The 20,882-nt window shown below is 60.6% G+C and overlaps 1 protein-coding gene across 1 annotated transcript; it reads left to right on the top strand.

The window, feature by feature from the left end:
* The first annotated feature begins 5,618 nt into the window (after positions 1–5,618).
* On the top strand, positions 5,619–20,019 carry LOC127044740 (alanine aminotransferase 2-like). Its single transcript, XM_050939801.1, has 11 exons — positions 5,619–5,741; positions 7,092–7,181; positions 11,751–11,859; positions 12,259–12,392; positions 12,598–12,845; positions 13,653–13,719; positions 16,361–16,497; positions 16,855–16,921; positions 18,380–18,535; positions 18,919–19,031; positions 19,929–20,019. Exons 1-11 carry the CDS (start codon positions 5,619–5,621, stop codon positions 20,017–20,019), a joined length of 1,335 nt encoding a protein of 444 aa, XP_050795758.1.
* Positions 20,020–20,882: the final 863 nt, after the last annotated feature.

Here is a 20,882-nt window from a genome sequence, read left to right as displayed (position 1 = left end):
CCCCGTTTTGTGCTCTGGAGCCACAGGGCTGGGCTGGAGGGAGCGGGTGGGACTCAGCGTCCCATGGAGAGCAAACCTGGCCCCCTGGTGCCCCTATGCCGGGGTGGCCACACCTGGGGGCAGGGAAGACATCCTCCGGGGGCAGAAGCCAGGAGCCCCGGGAAAGGAGGAGGCTGGGGAGGGAGTGTGTGCGTCCCTGGGGATGGAGTCAGCTCTTACCCTACTTAGTGCCATGGTTGTTGCAGGGGCAGGACACAGGGTGGGGTTGGGTTTAAGCTTGGGGGTCAGCCCCCGGTTATGTGTCCAGTCCCCCGCACCTGCCCCACTCGAGACTGGTGCCTGCAGGATGCCCCCTTGGACTCCCAACAGCAGTGAAAGGGCAGGAGGGCACTGTCCCTGGGGTGAGCGCAGCACCTGCCTCCCGCTGTGATGAGTGGCAGATTGGCCACCGTGCGCCTGGGCTCAGAAATATGACAGTGCCACACAGCCCGTGACACCCTGTGCCCCCTGCTCTGCTGCCTGGGGAGTCGCTGCAGCTTGGCTGGCACTTGGCGCTGCCCGATGCTGGTAGGGGCAGAGCTCTGTGCTGCCCATAGGGCTGCCCGGGCTGCAGCCAGCTGACAAACTCACTGAGCTTTGGAGAAGGCTGGCTGGTGTCAGGGCAGATCCTGGCTGGGGGCGCCGGGCCCTGACACGAGGGCCAAGTCTCTGCCAGGCATCAAGGGCAGAACTCGCCGAGCAGGCAGGAAGCTTGGAGCCAGATGGGCAGTCTAGGAAACGGGGAGGCTGTGTGGCCTGCCCTGAAGCAGAGTGGGACCCCCTGGGGGGGTGTCTGCCCTGCTATGGGGGTTCCGCCAAGGGACTGTTTACCAGAGGGGGGTCATAGTGATCCTGTGGTGCCGTGACAGTGGGGTGGGATGCTGCTTGCGGGGTAGGGTGAAGGCGCAGCCTGGAGATATGGATGGGGTGGTCGGGGTGCTGCTTGGGGGTACGGACGAGGGGGGTCGGAGCGCCACCTTGATGTCAGGCACAGGGAGGGGTCGGCCTCGTTTCAGCACCCGTCAGCCCGAGGGCTCAGCCAGCAGAGCCGCTCTTGGTCCGAGGAGCTGCCTGAACCGAAGCTGCGGCCTTGGCCCACATCCCCATCCCGGAAGCTGGCCAGGCTGCGCGCCTGGCATTGGTTGGCAAGGCCAGCCCCACGGGACATGAGCACTGGCAGCAGTGGGCACTGCTGGAGAAGGAGCTGCCCTATCTCCCCAGCCAGCAGACGCAGGTTCTCGTCAGCAGCCAGCCAGATGGTGCCATTCATGCACCGCCTGCCCTGAACTATCCTGGGGCAGGGAAGGATCCCTGATCCTGCATCACAGAAGGGGAAACTGAGGCACAGGGAGGGGAAACTGAGGCATGGGGCGGTGATGGGGCTTGGTCACACATTACATGGCGAGTCAGTGGCAGAGCTGGGAAATGAACCCAGGGGTCTGGACCCCCACTGAAGTGCCCTGACCCATCAGATGAGGCAGTCTCTGCTAGGACAGTGCCAGGCACTTGCAGCCAGAGTTCCCAGGCAGCTGGTGTCATGTGGCCAGAAGTGTGACTAGACAGAGAGGCTGAGAATGGCTGGGCGCTCGCCCCCAGTACTGACTGTGCCAGCCCCAGAGGGGCTCTTGTCTCTGATTCACCCGTTGGGCACTCAGGGTTGATGATGCACAGTGCTTTGGGGATGAAGTGCAGTGCCCCCTGGCTTGGCCAGTACCTACCTTCATCTCCCCAATATCCAGGGCCCAGGGGCCTCCTCGTCCAGGTGGTACTGCACCCTGATGGCACCGGCCAGCGCTGTGGCATCCGCATAGAAAGGATGCCCGGGCACCAGCAGCACCATGCCCACCCTTCTGGGGTCCTGCTCATTGACCACCAGGGAGCTGACAAGCTGGACAGGGAATTAAACGTCAGAGAGGTCAGATAGGCAGACAGCTTGGCTTTGACCTCCCGGCCCCCAGGAAAGTGGAATTCCCCCAGTCCAGCAGTTACACTGCCTCAGTAGCTGAGCTCGCCCACCCCCACAGCCTCCAAACAGCCTTAGGAACTAGTGAGCCATATTATCTCCCAATGCGACTGTAGGGAGATCCCCATTAACTGCTAGCAATGTGGGGCATAGGACACACAGTAGAACAATTCTGATTCTTTCCACTAGAGGGCATCAGGGTCACATATACAGCAGCCAGCTCATTCCAGTATTTTCACTGTTAACTGAGAGGCAGGTGAGGGATTCACATGAGACCCTAATCAAGCTGAGAGGGGCACCCCAAAAGGGACCTTCTTTCCTGGGGCCCAGTCTGGCAGCCTCTGGTGCAGCCCTGCCCAGGACTCAATGGTGGGCGGGGGGGTAGAGCTGGACATGAAGGGAGCAGGCACTGCTGGACAACTCCCCCCCCCAATGGGCATTCCCATTACTGCAGCTGATTTAGAACCGGCAGGTCTGGCCCTGGGTTCCAGCAGAGGCTGGGAATGGGGGCCGGGGCGTGAGTCATGTACAAGACTCCCCCCCGTAATCCATGGCCACCAGGGTGCCGGGGGATTCACCAGCCTCCCGAGCTGGCACCTGCCATGAAATAAGAGCCATGGCGCAGAGCTGGCCAAAGGTGCCCCCGTGAGCCCCTCTCTGGGCAGCCCATGGCCCCTCTCCCCGGGTAACCCCTCCAAGTCCCCCCCCAGGTAATGCCTCCAAGCCTCCCTCCCCCAGCTAACCCCATGGCCCCCCTCCCCTGGGAACCCCAATCTCACTGGGAGTAACCCTAGACACCCCAAGTAATTCCTCTGACTCCCCAGGTAACCCGCTCTCCTTGGGGTAGCCCCACTGACTCCTTCCCCCAGGGAGCCCCAGGAGGGGGCTGTCCCTGTATATTCAGTCGTGTGTCTCCTGGGTATGAAGGTTTAAAAGGGAACTGGATAAATTCATGGAGGTTAAGTCCATCAATGGCTATTAGCCACGATAGGTAAGGAATGGTGTCCCTAGCCTCTGTTTGTCAGAGGGTGGAGATGGACGGTAGGAGAGAGATCACTTGATCATTGCCTGTTAGGTTCACTCCCTCTGGGGCACCTGGCATTGGCCACTGTCAGCAGACAGATACTGGGCTGGATGGACCTTTGGTCTGACCCAGTGGGACGAAGTGGGGCTGTGGTTAATGTTTCCTCTGAATACTGTGTGGGGGCCTCAGTTTCTGGCCTCTCTGTCGCCTGGCAACTGATGGCCGGGCCCTCCCCCTTGCAAGGCAATGCTAAAGGTGGGGGAGAACAAAGAGGTCAGGAGACCTCCTGGCCCGGGAAAGGAACTCAGCTGAGAAGGAGGGGCTGGAGGGGGTTTCAGTTTGGGGCTGCCTGGGGACGGGGAGTAAGGGGTTGTCCGGCTCGCTGCTCCCCAGGATGGACCTGTCTGAGGGGTCCCATTCTCTGTACCTACAAGCTCTGTTTTAGACCCTGTTCCTGTCATCAAATAAACCTCTGTTTTACTGGCTGGCTGAGAGTCACGTCTGACTGCAAAGTGGGGGTGCAGGACCCTGTGGCTTCCCCAGGACCCCGCCTGGGCGGGCTCGCTGTGAAAAGCGCACAAAGGGGCATATGCTGAATGCTCCAAGGAGAGACCCAGGAGCTGAAGCTGTGTGAGCTTCCTGCCCTGCAGACAGTCTGCTCCAAGGGAGAGGAGGCTCCTCAAAGTCCTGCCTGGCTTTGTGGGGAGCAGTTCCAGAGCATCGCCCGGGGACTCCATGACACAGGCTTGCCCAGCTCATGCTGCAGCCCTTGCCAGGAGAGGCCCCAGCCCAGCTCCAGCCCCTTGCAGTGGGGGCCAGGGCTCTAGGATCTGCCCTTTCCTCCGGCTCATCCTGGCGCTGGGATTCCAGGACTGCTCTGAGCACCGGAGCCAGGGCAGAGTGCCCACAGGATGCCCCCGGGCTGGTGACTGCAGGGTCCCTGCTCACACACAGCCCTGTGACGCCAGCGCTGGGCAGAGGAGAGCACATAGGCAGCCACCCATCTGGGGCCCTGGGGATCCGCCTCTCCCTGCGGGAGTAACCCGAGATCTCCCCACACACCGATTCCCTCGGCTCTCAGCCTGGCAGGCTGCTCCACTCACTCCCTGCTGCCTGGCCCGGGTTAGCCTGGGCAGAGAGGGGGCATAGGCTGAGACAGGATGGGCCTGGCCTGGGAACAGGGAGAGCGTCTCCGCTCTGATCTCATGCCAGTGGCTCTCAACGCCACCCAGCCCTGCTTAGGGGAATAAAGCCTCCGAGTGGGGCTGCTGGCAACCTGCAGGCCTGTCTGGCTGACCCACCTCCCTCTGCAGCGCTAAGGCATCACAGAGCTAGACCGAGGCCAAGGGAGGACGTTCACCGTCCAGCCAGGAGAGGAATCCATCTGGCACAAAACAGGCACAGCTGGCAAGCCAAGGTCCATGGCAGCCTGACTCCCCTGGGGTGCATGCCTGCCCCAGATGGGCATGCTAATCCCTTCCAGGCACCCGGGCCACCAAGCTTTGTGCCCATCCTGGACAGCTGGCAGGAGCCTGGCCGGAGCAGAGGCATCTGGTGCCTGAGGAGTGGGAGCAGTCCCTTCGGAAGGAACGTGCCCCTTGGCCAGACGCAGCAGGGCACCGGCAGGGATTGAACCCACGACACACAGCACCAAACCACTGGCGGCTGCAGCTCCAGCCCTTGGCTGAGTGACTAGCCGGCTGCGCTGGGGCTGGCCACTAGAGGGAGCCATGATCACACACCTGATCCCAGGCATTATCCAGGTCCCATACGGTGCCTCTGCCGCCCGTGGGCCCCAGCGGAGCCGAGCCGGGTCAGAGCCACACTGGCCAAGCCGGGCCCGGCCCCACCATAACCGGCGAGGGGCCATGCACCATTCACTAGTGCAGGGGGATGCCTGGGGGACACAGTCCCAGGGGAGGGCTGGACACAGCCGTGGGGCAGGCAGTCCCTGGCCCGGCCCTTGCCGAGCGGTAAGCAGACCCATGGGAGGGCATTGCAAAGCCCTCTGCGCAGAGCAGAGCCCGGGGACAAGGACTCAGGCCCGAGGGGGCAGCGTCTTCCTCTTGGTTTAAAGCTTCAGTGATGCTGCGAGGGCCCTGGCCAGGGAGGATGCTCAGGCATGTTGCAGGGGGCAGCTCCGCCGACGGGGCTGGCTGGAGCGCCGAGCCTGGGGCCCCTGCCCTGTGCAGTGATCTGGGGGAGGCAGGCGTGGTTCTGGACAACAGGGGCCGCAGGCTTGGCGCTCCAGCCAGCCCTCTCGGGCTGCCACCCCAGGCTGCCTCTCAGCAACGTCCGGAGACACAAGCGGCCGCCCGAGGGGCTCAGAATTAATAGTTACTAGCCAGGCTCATTCCCTGCCCTAATGGCAAACCCAGCAGTGCCGGAGCTGAGGGCTTCTCTCTGGCTCATTAACGAGTAACCCAAAGGGCCACCTTTGTACTCTGGTCAGGGGAGATGAATTGGACCTTTAAGCCCTGGGCTGCCCCCCAAGGCTGGGTGTTCTTCAGCCCTGCAGCGATCCAGGCACCTTCCCCCCAGCTGCAGCTCAGGCATTCCCAGCCCCTCTGTGCACCGGAGCCCGGCGGGGGGATGGCGGTGGGGAGGAAGGTCCTGACCCTGGACTCCGTGAATCCGTGTGTCAAAGGCACCAGGCTCCCCACGCTCGCGCCCCTGCTGGAGAGGGCCTCGGAAATCCAGCGCCAGCTGGCGCAGGTGAGGGGGATTCTGGGAAAGCGTTTGGGGTATTCCAGGGGCTGCTGGGGCTCAGGGCATGTGGCAGTGTCCTGGGCCCTGGCTGCAGGCGCTGCAAGGGAGGGTCTCTGCTGAACAGTGGCTCCAGCACCGGCCTCCTGGGCTGCCTCTTTGCTGCCTGCATGGCCAGTCAGAGGGCAACCAGTGGAACTGCCAGCGGCACTGCCCCGGGCGTTGAGCGTCCTGCAGCCCAGCCCTGCCATGATGGGCCTTGGCAACCGGTTCTGTCAGTCACACCTGGGCAAGGCCAGCCCCAGGCTCCCTGCCCTATCACTGGGCTGGCCCTGCTGGGCTCACGGGGCCCCCGGCTCCCTGCCCTATCACTGGGCTGGCCCTGCTGGGCTCACGGGGCCCCCGGCTCCCTGCCCGGTCACAGGGCTGGTCCTGCGGGGCTCACGGGGCCGCCGGCTCCCTGCCCTGTCACTGGGCTGGCCCTGCTGGGCTCACAGGGCCCCCAGCTCCCTGCCCTATCACTGGGCTGGCCCTGCTGGTCTCACGGGGCCCCCGGCTCCCTGCTCTATCACTGGGTTGGCCCTGCTGGTCTCACAGGGCCCCCGGCTCCCTGCCCTATCACTGGGCTGGCCCTGCTGGGCTCATGGGCCCCCCGGCTCCCTGCCCGGTCACTGGGCTGGTCCTGCGGGGCTCACGGGGCCGCCGGCTCCCTGCCCTGTCACTGGGCTGGCCCTGCTGGGCTCACGGGGCCCTCGGCTCCCTGCCCTATCACTGGGCTGGCTCTGCTGGGCTCACGGGGCCCTCGGCTCCCTGCCCTGTCACGGGGCCGGTCCTGCTGGGCTCACAGGGCCCCCGGCTCCCTGCCCTGTCACTGGGATGGCCCTGCTGGTCTCATGGGGCCCCCAGCTCCCTGCCCTGTCACTGGGCCGGTCCTGCTGGGCTCACGGGGCCCCCAGCTCCCTGCCCTGTCACTGGGCTGGCCCTGCTGGGCTCACGGGGCCCTCGGCTCCCTGCCCTGTCACTGGGACAGTCCTGCTGGGCTCACAGGGCCAGTCCCCAGCTCCCCGCCCTGTCACTGGGCCGGCCATGCGGGGCTCATGGGGCTGGCCCCCAGCTCCCTGCCCCGAGCCAGTCACACCTCCACACATCTCCCCGGTGGGGTGCACCAGCCTGGCTAGCAGAAAGGGGCCGCAGGGCTAGGGTGAATCTGGGCCGGCCAACCTGCCAGAGCTGCCCACAGGGAGAAGGAAAATGCAGCCTGTGCTGGGGAGCCCATCCCCAGGGGAAGGTGGGAGAGGGCCCAGCTCTGTTGATGATGGCTCAGAGCCTTGGTAGGGGCATTTTGCTCTCTGCCCCCAGGGAGAGGAGAAGCCCTTCCGGGAGGTTATCTGGTGTCACTCAGGTGACCCCCACGCTGCAGGCCAAAGACCCATCACCTTCCTACGCCAGGTGAGGAGCAAGGATCCCCCTTGCAGCCCCTGGGGAGAGCAGAGACCAGCAGGACCCGCTGGGATGCCCCCCAGATCCCCTCCTGCCACACCCCGTGTGGGCGGGAGCAGCTAGTGGGAAAGCTGCAGCTGGGTTTTCCCCAGCCCAGCTGCAATGCAGACAGCAGTCTCCTGCCCATCCCTGTCCCCGGTGCCATGCAATGACCCCAGCAGCTCTCAGACCTGTGCCCCAGGGAGCTGCACAAACCCAGCCACCAGCAGCCCCTGCCCTGGGGAGTCCAGCTGAAATAGCAAGACATGCAAAGGGCAAGAGGGGAAACTGAGGCCCACAGTCACCCAACTGCAGAGCTCAGGGTCATCCTGCGCATGAGTGACCCCTACCTATAGGAGCTACCACCCATGTCATTGAGCGTCTTTATGAGTCCCCCCCATGAGCACCCCACAGCACACATGTCCCCCTCTCTACGCCCCTGGCCTTCCTCTGCCAGCAAGGATCCCAACGCATGGGACAAACCCTGGGGTGAAAGTCATCCCCATGCGGAGACCCAGCCCCGTGTAAGTCCTAAGTCTGCCCTCAGACTCGGGCCTGAGTGGTGGCCTTGTGCCAACCTCACTCCCCCCCCCAGTGCACTGGGCCTGGCAGGAAGGGGGAGTGAGCCCAGAGCCCCGTGAGTCACATGGGGAGGCAGGAGACTCAAGCCCAGATCTCGTGACTCCCAGCCCCGAGCCCGACCCTCCAATCCTCTGCCTGACCCCAATGCCACAGCTTGTGCCTGTTCCTGTCTGTGAGACCAGGGAGGCCAGGAGAGACCCCAGCTGTCTCCACGGCCATCGGGATTTGCCCCTTAGTGGCTAATTGGGTCCTTGGCCATTGTATAGCCGATAACAACCCCACTCCGGCAGCGGTTCAGGGACTGGGTTTGAGTGGTCAAGGGCCAATACTAGAGGTGTCCTCATAGCCCAGAGGTGGGCAAACTATGGCCCACAGGACCCTCCTGCCCGGCCCCTGAGCTCCTGCCCTGGCCCCTCCCCTGCAGCCTCAGCTCGCCCCAGCGCTGGCTCAATGCTCTGGGTGGTGGGGCTGCGAGTTCTTGCCGGGCAGCACAGCTGCAGACCCTGGCGTGACCTCTGTGCTGCGCGGTGCTGCATGGTGGCGGGGCTGGCTCCAGCCAGATGGCATGGCTGCCTGTCCTGGCGCTCTGAATGGCGCAGCTGCAGTGCCGCCAGCCACCAGTGCTCCAGGCAGAGCGGTAAGGGGCCAGGGAACCGGGGGGTTGGACAGAGGGCAGGGGATTTTGGGGTGGTGGTCAGTGGGCAGGGGTGTGGATAGGGGTCGGGGTGGTCAGGGAACAGGAGGGTTGAATGAGGGCAGGAGTTCTAGGGGTGGTCAGGAAGGAGAGGAGGGGTTGGATGGGGCGACGGGAGGAAGGGGTTCCAGGAGCTGCCAGGGGACATAGAGAAAGGGTGGTTGGATGGGGCAGGAGACCCTGGCGGGGGCAGTCAGGAATGAGAGGAGCTGTTGGATGGGGTGGCAGGGGGTGTCAAGGTTCCTTTCCCACTCTGAACTTTAGGGTACAGATGTGGGGACCCGCATGAAAGACCCCCTAAGCTTATTTACCAGCTTAGGTTAACAGTAAGCTGCCACACCAAGCGTGTTCCAAATCTTAGGGGAGAGCCACTTGGAACTCTGCCTTCCCCCAAATATTTCCCAAGTCCTTAACCCCCCTTTTCCTGGGCAGATTTGAGACTAATTCCTCCCCTCCAAGTCCTTACATGCCTTTTCCTGGGTAGGCTTGAGAGTATATCCTCACCAGTTAGTCCTGATGAACACAGATCCAAAACTCTTGGATCTTAAAACAATGAAAAATGAATTAGGTTCTTAAAAGATGAATTTTATTAAAAGAAAAGGTAAAGTTTATCTTTGTAAAACCAGGATGAAAATAACTTTACAGGGTAATCAGATTCAAAGAGCCCAGAGGAACCCCCTCTAGCCTTAGGTTCAAAGTTACAGCAAAACAGGGATAAACCTCCCTCTAGCAAAGGAACATTCACAAGTTGAGAAAACAAAGATAAACCTAACACGCCTGGCCTGGCCTGGCTGTTACTTACAAGTTTGAAATCTGAGAGTCTTGTGCAGGAAGATTTGGAGAGCCTGGATTGATGTCTGGTCCCTCTTAGTCCCAAGAGTGAACACCCCCAAAACAAAGAGCACAAACAAAAGCCTTCCCCCCACCCAAGATTTGAAGGTATCTTGTCCCCTTATTGGTCCTTTGGGTCAGGTGTCAGCCAGGCTACCTGAGGATTTTGGTGTCTCTGGCCAGGAGGGATTTTATAGAATTGTCCACAGGAGGGCTGGTCCCTTCCCTTTATAGTTATGACGGGGGGCAGTAAGGGGCAGGGTTTCCTGGGGCGGTCAGGGAGAAGGGGTGGTTGAACGGGGGCAGGGGTCCCCGGGGAGGGGCAGTCAGGAAGGAGGAGGTGTTGGATGGGGTGGCGGAGGGCAGACAGAAGCAGAGGTTCTGGGGGCTTTCAGGGGAGAGGGAGGATTGGATGGGGCAGGAGTCCTGGGGGGGCTGTCAGGGGGTAAGAAGCATGGGGGTCGGATAGAGAGCAGGAGCCGGGCTGTTTGGGGTGCACAGCCTCCCCTAACCGGCCCTCCATACAATTTTGGAAACCCGATGTGGCCCTCAGGCCAAAAAGTTTCCCCACTCCTGTCATAGCTTGAGCAAACCCTCCCTTGGACTCCCTACTCTGCCCACTGGGCGGCGCTCACGCGCCACAGGGTGAGGGGCCGTGTGGCTTTACAGCTGGCGCTGTGCTCTGGGCAGGAGTTGGGATGGCTAGTGATCTCGACTGGGGCAAAGCCATGGGGCCAATCCAGCTGGCCGCCCCCCTACACCTGGTGGGATACTAGCCGAAGATCATTCCCATCCAGCCATGCACAGAGCCTCTCGGCAGGGCACGCTCCCCTGCTGTGCTGTCCTTGGAGCAGGGAGGGCATAAGATCAGCTGTCCTGGAGCTTGCCGCAGCTCGGGCATCCCCTGCCGCCTTACAACAGGCCTGTAGCCCCAGAATCCTGTCCCTGAGTAATGGCCAGTACGAGAACCGAAGCGCCCAGATGCTGTAATGATGGGCACCAAGTTAGAGTCATAGATTCCAAGACCAGAAGGGACCATTGTGACTATCCAGGCCAGAGCCCTCCCCCAAGTCATTCCCAGAGCAGAGCTGTTAGAAACGCAGCCCGTCTGGATTTTAAAATCGTCAGTGCTGGAGAATCCAGATACCCCTCGGGAAGCTGGTCCAGTGGTTAATGACTCTCACTGTTAAAAGGGTGCATCTTATTCCCGTCTGAATGTGTCTCGCTTCTGCTGCGGACAGTGGATGGGGTTAGATCTTGCTCTGCCAGGCTGAAGAGCCCATTATGAAATATTTGTTCCCGGGCAGGTATCTGCATAACCCTAGTCAGCCCAGTGCTTTAGAGGAAGGCACAGAGCCACAGGATCTGGGCTGTGCCCTGGTTTTTAAACAGTACAGTGGGGGACTCCCGTCAGTGTGCCAGACCCCCGAAGGGTCCCCCTCCTTCCTTCAGGGCAGGCCACGCGGCCTCCACACCTCCCAGACTGAGCCTCCTGCTTCGCCCCCCGAGCTCTGCCCTGTGAATCCAGCTGTGGCAGCCAGCCAGGAGCTCTGGGTTGCTCCCTCCATGGCGGGCCAGGGACTGATGCACATCAGCAGGGTTTGCAGGGACACCCCAAATGGAGCAGGGTTTATTAGCCCAGGGGCACCCGGCCTCGCAAGTCCTTAGGTCAGCAGAGAGACGGTGAAGGGCTCCACCTTGCCAAGCTGCTGTCACCTCCGGTTTGGCACCGTCTCTGTCTGTCCATCCCTGGGGGGAGCTGCTGCGTGTCTCTGAGGGGCAGCCCTGCCCCCTTTGCTCCCCAGCTCGAGGCCCTTGCTCTGTGGTCCTGCAACCAGGTGGGGGAATCTCCTTCCTCCTGTCCCAGGCCCCACTGGCTTTCCCGGACCTGCCCTGGCGGGAGCTGGTCCTAGCCAGGCCTGAATGACCCATTGGTACCACTCCAGACCCTTACCTCACGAGACCACCCCCCACCCAGGAGCTTTGCCCAGGAGCATTTTAACCCTTCTGCACCCACTGAGGAGCAAATCCCTCTCGAGTGCAGCCCTGCCCTGCTTCAGTCTCACAGATCTGACAGACCATTCCCAGCCCTCACCATGCAAGGCTCTGCCACTGCAGGGGCTTCCTAGCCCCCAGCTGGGGGTGACCGGATAACCTCACCATGAGGGGGGAGGGGGAATGGGGCACCTTTCGGGGGCGGGGTAGCAGGGAGCTGGGTCCAGGCTAAGGATTGGATGTCCCACCCTTCCTTGCTGGCTGATCTGGCCCTGGTTGCAGGGGGCAGCTGCTGGGGAGGGCTGGGGGCTGAATGCAGGGAGAGGGGTGTTTCCAAAGGGCACTCAGCTGGGGTTGGCTATTGGGTGCTGGGCTGTCAGTCAGCTTCGCTCCATTCCACCCCATGCGCTGACTGTCTCTGGGCTACGCTGTTATAGGTGGCTGCCATCTGCGCTTACCCAGAGCTGCTGCATGCCGACTCCATGCCACGGGACGCCAAGCAGCGAGCCAGCCGCATCCTGCAGGAGCTGCATGGCTCCAGTGCCGGTAACTGAGCACCACAGCCTCCATCGGGATGGACCTTGCCCTGGGAGCTGGGTCTCCGGGCCCAGCTGCTCCCTGGAGTCACTGCTGGAACCTTCAGAGAGAGGGGCCATTCGTGCCAGCTGTGGGGTGGGGGAGGCAGTGGACTGGGCCCCGTCTGCGTTCCCCACTGGCCCATTGACTGGCCATGAACAGAGGTGGGGGGCCTTCCCCGTGGTTGATCCAGTGAATTTTGCCTGTGGCGGTGGAGGGGGCTGCGTGGCACAGAGTGGGGTGCTCTGCCAGGACCAGGGGCTGGCTGACTGCCCCGGTTCTGGGGGCAGAAGGAGAGGGAGGGTCTTTGCGCTTTGCAATTAAGCGGCAAAGTCTGTGCCTGACGCTGGGCTGGGTCCTTCTCCCAAGGGGCGTGTAACATGGAGTACATCACCACCGCTGTCCCCCAGACGGTGACCCACTACCTGGAGAGGAGAGACGGGGGCATCCGCTGCAACCCCAGGAACATCATCACATGCGGGGGCATTACCAGGGCCATAGTGGTGAGTCCAGTGTGACCCAGACCCAGCCTGGGGGAGGGGGATTCGGACCAGCCAGCCCCACCGGCTGGGCAGCCTCCCCAGCCCCTGTGCCCTGCTGATGCTGGTCCGGGTGTCATTAACCCTTGGCCTGCCGGCCCTTGTCCTCCCTCCCTCCAGCGGTGTTGCGTGAGCCCGGGGCAGCCTGTGCTTTCTCTTCCTCCTCCAGGACTTCCTCTCCCTGGTGGTCAATGAGCAGGACCCCAGCAGGGCGGGCGTGCTGCTGCTGGTGCCCGGGCACCCTCTCTTTGCAGATGCCATAGCGCTGGCCGGTGCCGTCGCGGTGCAGTACCACCTGGATGAGGAAGGTGGCTGGGCCCTGGACATTGGGGAGATCAGGCGGGTGCTTGGCCAAGCCAGGGGGTACTGCACCCCCAAAGTGCTCTGTGTCATCAACCCCGGGGACCCGACAGGTGAGTCGCAGAGAGCGGCCCCATGCCCAACCCTGTCCTCATTAGCTCTCCTCCAGCGTGGGAGGATGCTGGGGAGCAGGGATGCACCGTGGGGATCTGCTGGGCTCTTCCCTGTAACTGCTGCACCATGGCACCCAGATGCCAGGGCCCTTGCTCTCCCAGCACTGTCCCTCCCAGGAGGAGAGCCCAGTGGGGTCAGGGCCTCCGGCATGAGGCGGGAGATCAGAGCCAGGGATGTGCCCAGGCCAGTCAATGTGCAGAGCCTCTCTGGGGCAGGACGGAGCTAGGAGAACAGGACACAGCTGCTGCTTCAGACACAGGCCCTTGGCACAGAGGAGAACCCGTTCCCCGGCCTGCCTTGCCCTCGTGACGTATCAGGCAAGAAATGGTTGTAAAAGCTTTGTGGGGCAGGGGAGGGAGACTCAGCACCCTGCACCAGTGACACACCCTGCTGGCTGGCAGGAGGACCGGGGGGCAGGGTCCTGGCTAGTAGGGGAAGCGGGTGGCAGCAGCCCTGATTGGCAGGGAGAACTGGGCGGCAGGGGGAACTGGGTAGCAGGGCCCCAGCTGGCAGCCGAGGGGCAGAGGGGTTCTCAGCAGGTGGCATTGGCTGGAATGATTGGGACGGGAGCAGCCAGGCCAGGCTGGCAGGATGGCTCCACACCTGACTCAGTCCTGGCCTTGGCAGACCGGGTGACCCCACCCTGTGCCAGGGGGCTCCTGGATCTCGGCCTCCTCCAGGGTCACTGTGTGAGGAGGCCAGGATCAAAGGGACCTGCCGGGCCCTCACCCACCCTGCTTGTGCCCGCAGGCCATGTGCTGAGCAGGATGTTCTTCAGCTGGCTGCCCAGGAGAGGCTGCTCCTGCTGGCGGATGAGGTGGGTGCCGGCCGCCCCCGGTATCCAGTATCCCTGGGGAGGGAACGCAGCACTGGGTGGGGGCAGGGAGCTAGGAGAGCAGCCCTTAGCCACTGGCTGCGTGTGTGGGGGTCCAACACGAGGAGCTGATGTTAAGCACCCTGCTCTGCCCTCCAGTTCCAGGAAGCACCCTCTCCATTGTTACCCGCACAGTCCAGAGCACCCACCCTTTACCAGCTCCTAGGGCCCCAGACGAAAGGCGCCTACCCATACCCAGCTCCTAGGGTCCCAGGCGAAAGGTGCCTACCCATACCCAGCTCCTAGGGAGACAGGCGAAAGGCGCCTACCCATACCCAGCTCCTAGGGCCCCAGGCGAAAGGTGCCTACCCATACCCAGCTCCTAGGGCCCCAGACGAAAGGCGCCTACCCATACCCAGCTCCTAGGGTGACAGGCGAAAGGCGCCTACCCATACCCAGCTCCTAGGGTCCCAGGCGAAAGGCGCCTACCCATACCCAGCTCCTAGGGTCCCAGGCGAAAGGCGCCTACCCATACCCAGCTCCTAGGGCCCCAGGCGAAAGGTGCCTACCCATACCCAGCTCCTAGGGAGACAGGCGAAAGGCGCCTACCCATACCCAGCTCCTAGGGAGACAGGCGAAAGGTGCCTACCCATACCCAGCTCCTAGGGCCCCAGGCGAAAGGTGCCTACCCATACCCAGCTCCTAGGGCCCCAGGCGAAAGGTGCCTACCCATACCCAGCTCCTAGGGCCCCAGGCGAAAGGTGCCTACCCATACCCAGCTCCTAGGGCCCCAGGCGAAAGGTGCCTACCCATACCCAGCTCCTAGGGAGACAGGCGAAAGGCGCCTACCCATACCCAGCTCCTAGGGTGACAGGCGAAAGGCACCTACCCGTACCCAGCTCCTAGGGCTCAAGGCCACCCATACCCACTCATACCCATACCCAGCTCCTAGGGCCAGAGCTGTCCTCTGGGTAGGTCTAATCAGGGCAACCGCTCCGGGCCCTGCGCTTTGCGGGGCCCCACAGGCTGGTGCAATTGGCCGGTGCGGTCGGTCCCGGAAGAGACGAATCTGTCACTCCTGTCCTGGACCCCGCTCCCCACTAGGGATGGCCCTGCCTAGGGCTCAGGGCGTGCTCGGCTGCGGGTTTACAGGATCTTTTCCCAGTGAAAGAGCCTCACACAGTAATACCCTTAACCTCTAGTTATTAATAATCACCAAAACCGAACGCACATGCCGAGCACACACTGCTCGCCTCTCCCCATGAGATAGAGGCACTTTCCCTGCTGGCCAGTCAGGAGCAGGTCATCTGGGGACTCCAGTCTCTGCCAGGGTCATTGGCTTGGGGCTGGGTCCTGGAGTTGGTTCCCAAAGAACTTCCTTTTCGACCCCAGTTTATATAGTGAAACCAGAGTCCTGCTTAGGTACACCGTAACCAATCATTTTACTGAACTATTACAAAATCATTCTTTGACCAATCCTAGCCCATTACCAAATGGCTCTTTAACCAATCATACCCCACCATATTAGTTGATTTACACCTTGCGAAATTAGTTATGCAACAGACAATAGCAATCAAAGAACCAGACAGATAAACACTGGAGAAGCGGGGCCCATAAAACCAAAACAATGGAGACGTACAGATTTTACACCCATTGCTGTTGAGGAGTGAGTCTTTGCCGGATATATACCATCAAACGGAGTTTTCTTTAAACATCCACTTAAGAGACTCCTTGCTTATCTGATGGCGGTGAGTGCTATTAGGAGGCCACCTTCTTAACAGCCTGATATCATAGACCATTAGGGTTGGAAGAGACATCCGGAGGCAGGGGCGGCTCTAGACATTTCGCCGCCCCAAGCACAGCGACATGCCACAGGGGGTGCTCTGCCGGTCACTGGGAGGGCAGCAGGTGGCTCCGGTGGACCTCCCGGAGGGTCCGCTGGTCCTGTGGCTTTGGTGGACCTCCCGTAGGCATGACCGGCAGAGCGCCCCCTGCGGCATGCCGCCCCAAGCAGGCGCTTGGTGTGCTGGGGCCTGGAGCCGCCCCTGTCAGGAGGTCACCTAGTCCAACCCCCTGCTCAAAGCAGGACCAATTCCCAACTAAGTCATCCCAGCCAGGGCTTTGTCTCCCTAGGTGACCCATTCCAGTGCTTCACCACCCTCCTAGTGAAATAGTGTTTCCTAATATCCAACCTAAACCTCTCCCACTGCAACTTGAGACCATTGCTCCTTGTTCTGTCATCTGCCACCACTGAGAACAGCCGAGCTCCATCCTCTTTGGAACCCCCTTTCAGGTAGTTGAAAGCAGCTATCAAATCCCCCCTCATTCTTCTCTTCTGCAGACTAAACAATCCCAGTTCTCTCAGGCTCTCCTCATAAGTCATGTGCTCCAGCCCCCTAATCATTTTCATTGCCCTCCGCTGGACTCTCTCCAATTTGCCCACGATACGATTTGACATTGTTTTGATATGATTTAGATGAAATGTGAGGATGTGACTTTCTGCTTCTTGGTTCGTGGCTGCTGCTGTCCTAACATGGCTGCAGACAAAAGTCTCAGACCTGACACCATCCTTGGTGGGCAGCACGCTGGGCTCCTCTCTCTGCACCTCCAGGTGTCAGCCTGATCCTCCTCTCTGTCCCGGCAGGTTCATCAGGAGAGCATGTTCACCCCAGACTCCCCCTTCCTCTCCTTTAAGCGGGTTCTGTGTGAGCTGGGCCCCGTGGTCTCCAGCGTGGTGCAGCTAATCTCCTTCTACTCCGTCTCCAAGGGCTTCGCCCCAGAGTAATGCGGCTCCTTCTGCCAGGCCTGGAAATGCCCCTTCTCCCCCTGTGGATGCTCCAGATGGTGGGTCGTTCTTGACCCTACTCTGAGATTATGGGGTTCATGTGCCCCTTTGCCCCAATGCCAACCCCAGGATTACAAGGGTATGGGCATTCCTGCCCCAGCACATACAAAATCATTGGCCTTTCTCTGGCACATGGACTGCGATGCCAGCTGGGAGGGCAGGTTGGTGGCACCAGTGAGGGAGGAGGCTTCCCCATCATGGTCAGCTAGGGGACACAGATTGCAAAACCAGTCAGGGACAAGTGCCACTGGGGGCAGAGCCTGTGATGCTCTTGTTATTGTTCTGGTTGTCAGTGCTGACCTGTCCCAGACCCCTGGGGTGCCAGTGTGCCAGGCGTACCGCCAATCAGAGGCAAACACTGTAGGTGCTTCAGCAGCTAGGCCTTGTAGGTGCCAGCCTGAGGGGTCCCAATAACACTCAGCCACATGGGGTGGGGAGTTGCAGATACCCTAGGTACAGAGGCTTGAATAGTGACTGCTCAAAGCAACTGCGCGTGGAGCTCCCATCCTTGGAGCTGTGACCAGCCCAGCTGTTTGACGTAAACCACTCCCTGGTGGGGTGGGCGGAGCTGAGCCAGGAAGAATTGGTATAAAAAGTCACTTGCTGGGTGCAGGGCCAGCTGTAAGCCGATTCCCCCGATTCTCTGGACTCGGGCCCCGTGCCTTAGGCGTCTTTTTAAATTTTGGTGTTTTTACTCACCCGGTGGTGGAGTGGTGTCCGCTCTGGGGCTTCGGCGGCATTTCAGCAGCGGGGGATCCTTTGGTGCCGCGAAAGACCCTGAGAGGACCCCCTGCCGCCACAGTGCCACTGAAGCCCCAGACCGCTGCCGGGTATTTAAATCGGGCCCCGCCATTCATAAAGCCAGCCCTGGCTGGGCGTAGTGGGGAGCCACAGAGGCAGCAGACAGGGGTGTTGGAGGGAGCGTGGGAGGCTTTCCTTCCTGGTTCTGCACGACGTGTGAAATCGAGATGGCCAGCGAGGGAAGGGATGGAACACCTGCCTCGGATGTGCCATGTTCTCTCTCTGGCCTGAGGCCAGGAGGGATTTTCTGTGCTTGAGGTGCACGTTGGTGGCTGTGCTGGAAGAAAAGATTCTTGGACTGGAAATTAAGGAGGAGGAGCAGAGAGGTGATTTCATCTCTGTATGTGGCCCTGATGTGAGCGCTGCTGGAGCTCTTTGTCCAGCTCTGGTGCCCAAGATGCAGGAAGGCTGTTGATAAATTGGAGAGGGGTCAGAGAAGAGCCATGAGAATAATTCCAGGATTAGAAAACCTCCCTTACAGGGATAGACTCAAGGAGCTTGATCTATGTATCTTACCAAAGAGAAGATTAAGGAATAACTTGATCGCAGAGACGCTAGTCAGAACATGGCAAGGGCAGGTCCAGAGTACAGGTAAGGGGGGAGGCCACAGGTGGCTCCAGGGCATGGCAGGTGAAGAAGGAAGAGTGCATGGTGCTGAGGGTTGGTGCTGGGCACAGCCGACAGCTGGGGTGTGGCAGAGTCACATCGAGGGATGCCCGGGTGGTGTCCAGCTCAGGAGGAAACAGTCTCCTCTGGTGCTGAGCTGAGCCCATCAGACAACACTCGGCCTGGGCAGGTGTCGGTGAAGAACTGTGCCCACCCCCAGCTGCTCTGAGGCTGAGGACTAGTGGTTAGAGCAGCATCTGACAGTCAGGGCTCCGGGTTCTACTCCTGTCTCTAAGCAGGAAAGGAGTCTAGTGGCCAGAGCAAGAAGCAGAACTGCGGGGTTCTGTTCCTAGAGGATAACACCTACCTCCCGCACTCAGCGCTGTGGTTCTCTCTCTTGGCGGCTCCCAGGAGACGCAGGTGGTGCTGAGCGACCTGGCCCACAACGCGCAGCTGACCCAGGAGGTCTTCAGCCAGGTGCCCGGGATCCACTGTAACCCCGTGCAGGGCGCCATGTATTCCTTCCCCAGGATCCAGATCCCAGCCAGGGCTGTGCAGGAGGCCCAGGTGAGAGCCGGGCACGGAGCAGGCTGGGGGTGGGGGAGCGGGGCCAGGGAGAGCCGGGCACGGAGCAGCCTTGGGGAGGTGGGTGGGGGAGCTGGTCTGGGGAGAGCCGGGCACGGAGCAGGCTGGGGGTGGGGGAGCTGGTCTGGGGAGAGCCGGGCACGGAGCAGCCTTGGGGAGGTGGGTGGGGGAGCTGGTCTGGGGAGAGCCGGGCACGGAGCAGGCTGGGGACTGGGGGTGGGGGAGCGGGGCCAGGGATATGGGCAGAGGAGTGGGGCTGGGGAGAGCTGGGCACGGAGCAGCCCAGTGGTGTGTGGGGAGCAGGCAGGCCCAGCCCGGCTAAGAGCATAGGGAGTGACCCTCCTGATGCCCTTTTTTCCTCCTAGGCCCTCGGTCTGGAGCCTGATTTATTCTTCTGTCAGAAGCTTCTGGAGGCGACGGGGATCGTACTGGCCCCAGGGAGCACCTTCGGGCAGTGCCTGGGCACCCACCACGTCAGGTACCGCAGGATGAGGAGTTCCATTTCGGTGACAGGAGACAGGCTTGGGGCAGGTGACAGAGGATGAGTGGGGTTCAGTGATGGGTGATGGGGTCAGGTTCAGTGTTTAGTGATGGAGGTGTGGGGATGGGTGAGAAGGTGGGGTTGGGTGGTGGGGTCAGTGTGAGTGATGGGTCAGGGGTTGGGTGATGGATGACAGGGTGGGGTGGGGTGATAGAGTCAGAGTCAATGACTGTTTGGGGGGTGGGTGATGGCAGGGCTGCCCAGAGGATTCTGGGGGCCTGGGGTCTTCAGCAGCAGGTCCTGGGGCAGAAGGACCTTCTGCTGCTGAATTGCTGCCGAAGACCCAGAGCGAGTGAAGGACTCCGCTCCAGGGACCCCAAAAAACTCTTGTGGGGGCCCCTGTGGGGCCGAGGGCAAATTGCCCCCCTTGCTCCCCCCTCTGGGTGGCCCTGGGTGTTGGGGTGGGGTTTGGTGATAGGTTATGAATGAGCTCAGGCTGGCCTCACCCCTTGCCTGGTGCCTACAGCCCAGATGGGGTCAAGTCCCTTCATCGCACCCACAATATGATCCTTTTCATAATCAGGCTTCCCCATGAATCAGGCCCTGGGCCGCAGGCTCCTGCAGAGCTGAGCCCTCCTGTATCCCTGGACCGGGGCCATGAGAGATGGAGGAGCACCGGCAGGGACCAGCCGGCCCATCTGCACCTAGGGCCAGGGCAGTAGTGCCCCCTGCAGCAGAGTCCCAGTGCTCTGCCAGCTGAGGGTTCAGTGGCCCAGTGCCAAGGCTCTCAGCCCTTCTCTTCAGAAGAACCCTTGGGGAAAAACCCCCAGCCCAGGCAGGAGTGAGGGATCAGCTCAGCATCTTCTCCCCAGTGACCTTCCCTTCCACTCCCAGGGTGACGCTGCTGCCCCCAGTGAAGACGCTGAGGATTGTCTTACAAACCATTGCAGACTTCCACTCTGCGTTCCTGCAGCGATATTCCTGAAGAGTGTGTAGGCGGGTGGGAGGTGTCTTTGCCCAATGAATAAATGGAGTTAATCACATTACAAGATCAACCAGCAGAGGCCTCTGCAGATATGGGGTGGAGCTGAAAGATAATCTAGGCATGGCACAACTCCTAAACAAATACTTTGCCTGAATTTTAATAATGGTAATGAAGAGCTCGCAGGTAGGGGCCGGGTGGCTAAAGGGAATAAGGATACGGGAGTAGAAATTACCACATCCGAGGTGGAAGTCAAACTCAAACAGTTTAATGGGACTAAACTGGGGGCCCGGATAATCTCCATCCAAGAAATTGCAAACCCAATAGCAAGGATTTTAAAGGAATCTCTAAACTCAGTGTTTCTATCCTACAACTGGAGAATTGCTAATATAGTGCCTGCTTTTAAGAAAGGGAAAAATTATCCAGGAAAACTACAGGCCTGTTAGTTTGACCTCAATAGTATGCAAAGTCTTGGAACAAATTTTGAAAGAGAAAGTAGTTAAGGACACAGAGGTAAATGGTAATTGGGATGAAATACAACATGGTTTTTATAAAAGGTAGATAATGCCAGGCCACCCCGATCTTTGAGAAGATAACTGTTTTTTTAGACAAAGGAAATGCAGTAGCTCTAATCTACCTGGATTTCCATAAGCCATTTGATACGGTTCCACATGGGAAATTAGTTACATTGGAGAAGATGGGGATTAATTTGAGAGTTGAAAGGTGGATAAAGGGGAGACTACCACAGGCCATACTGATAGGTGATCTGTCAGGCTGGAGGAAGACTACAACTGGAGTTCTTCAGAGATCAGTCTTGGGACCAATCATATTTCACATCTTTATTAATGACCTTGGCACAAAAAGTG

This window comes from Gopherus flavomarginatus, chromosome 2 (genome assembly GCF_025201925.1).
Source record: "Gopherus flavomarginatus isolate rGopFla2 chromosome 2, rGopFla2.mat.asm, whole genome shotgun sequence".
NCBI lineage: Eukaryota > Metazoa > Chordata > Testudines > Testudinidae > Gopherus > Gopherus flavomarginatus.
This window is presented reverse-complemented; position numbering and strand designations above follow the sequence as displayed.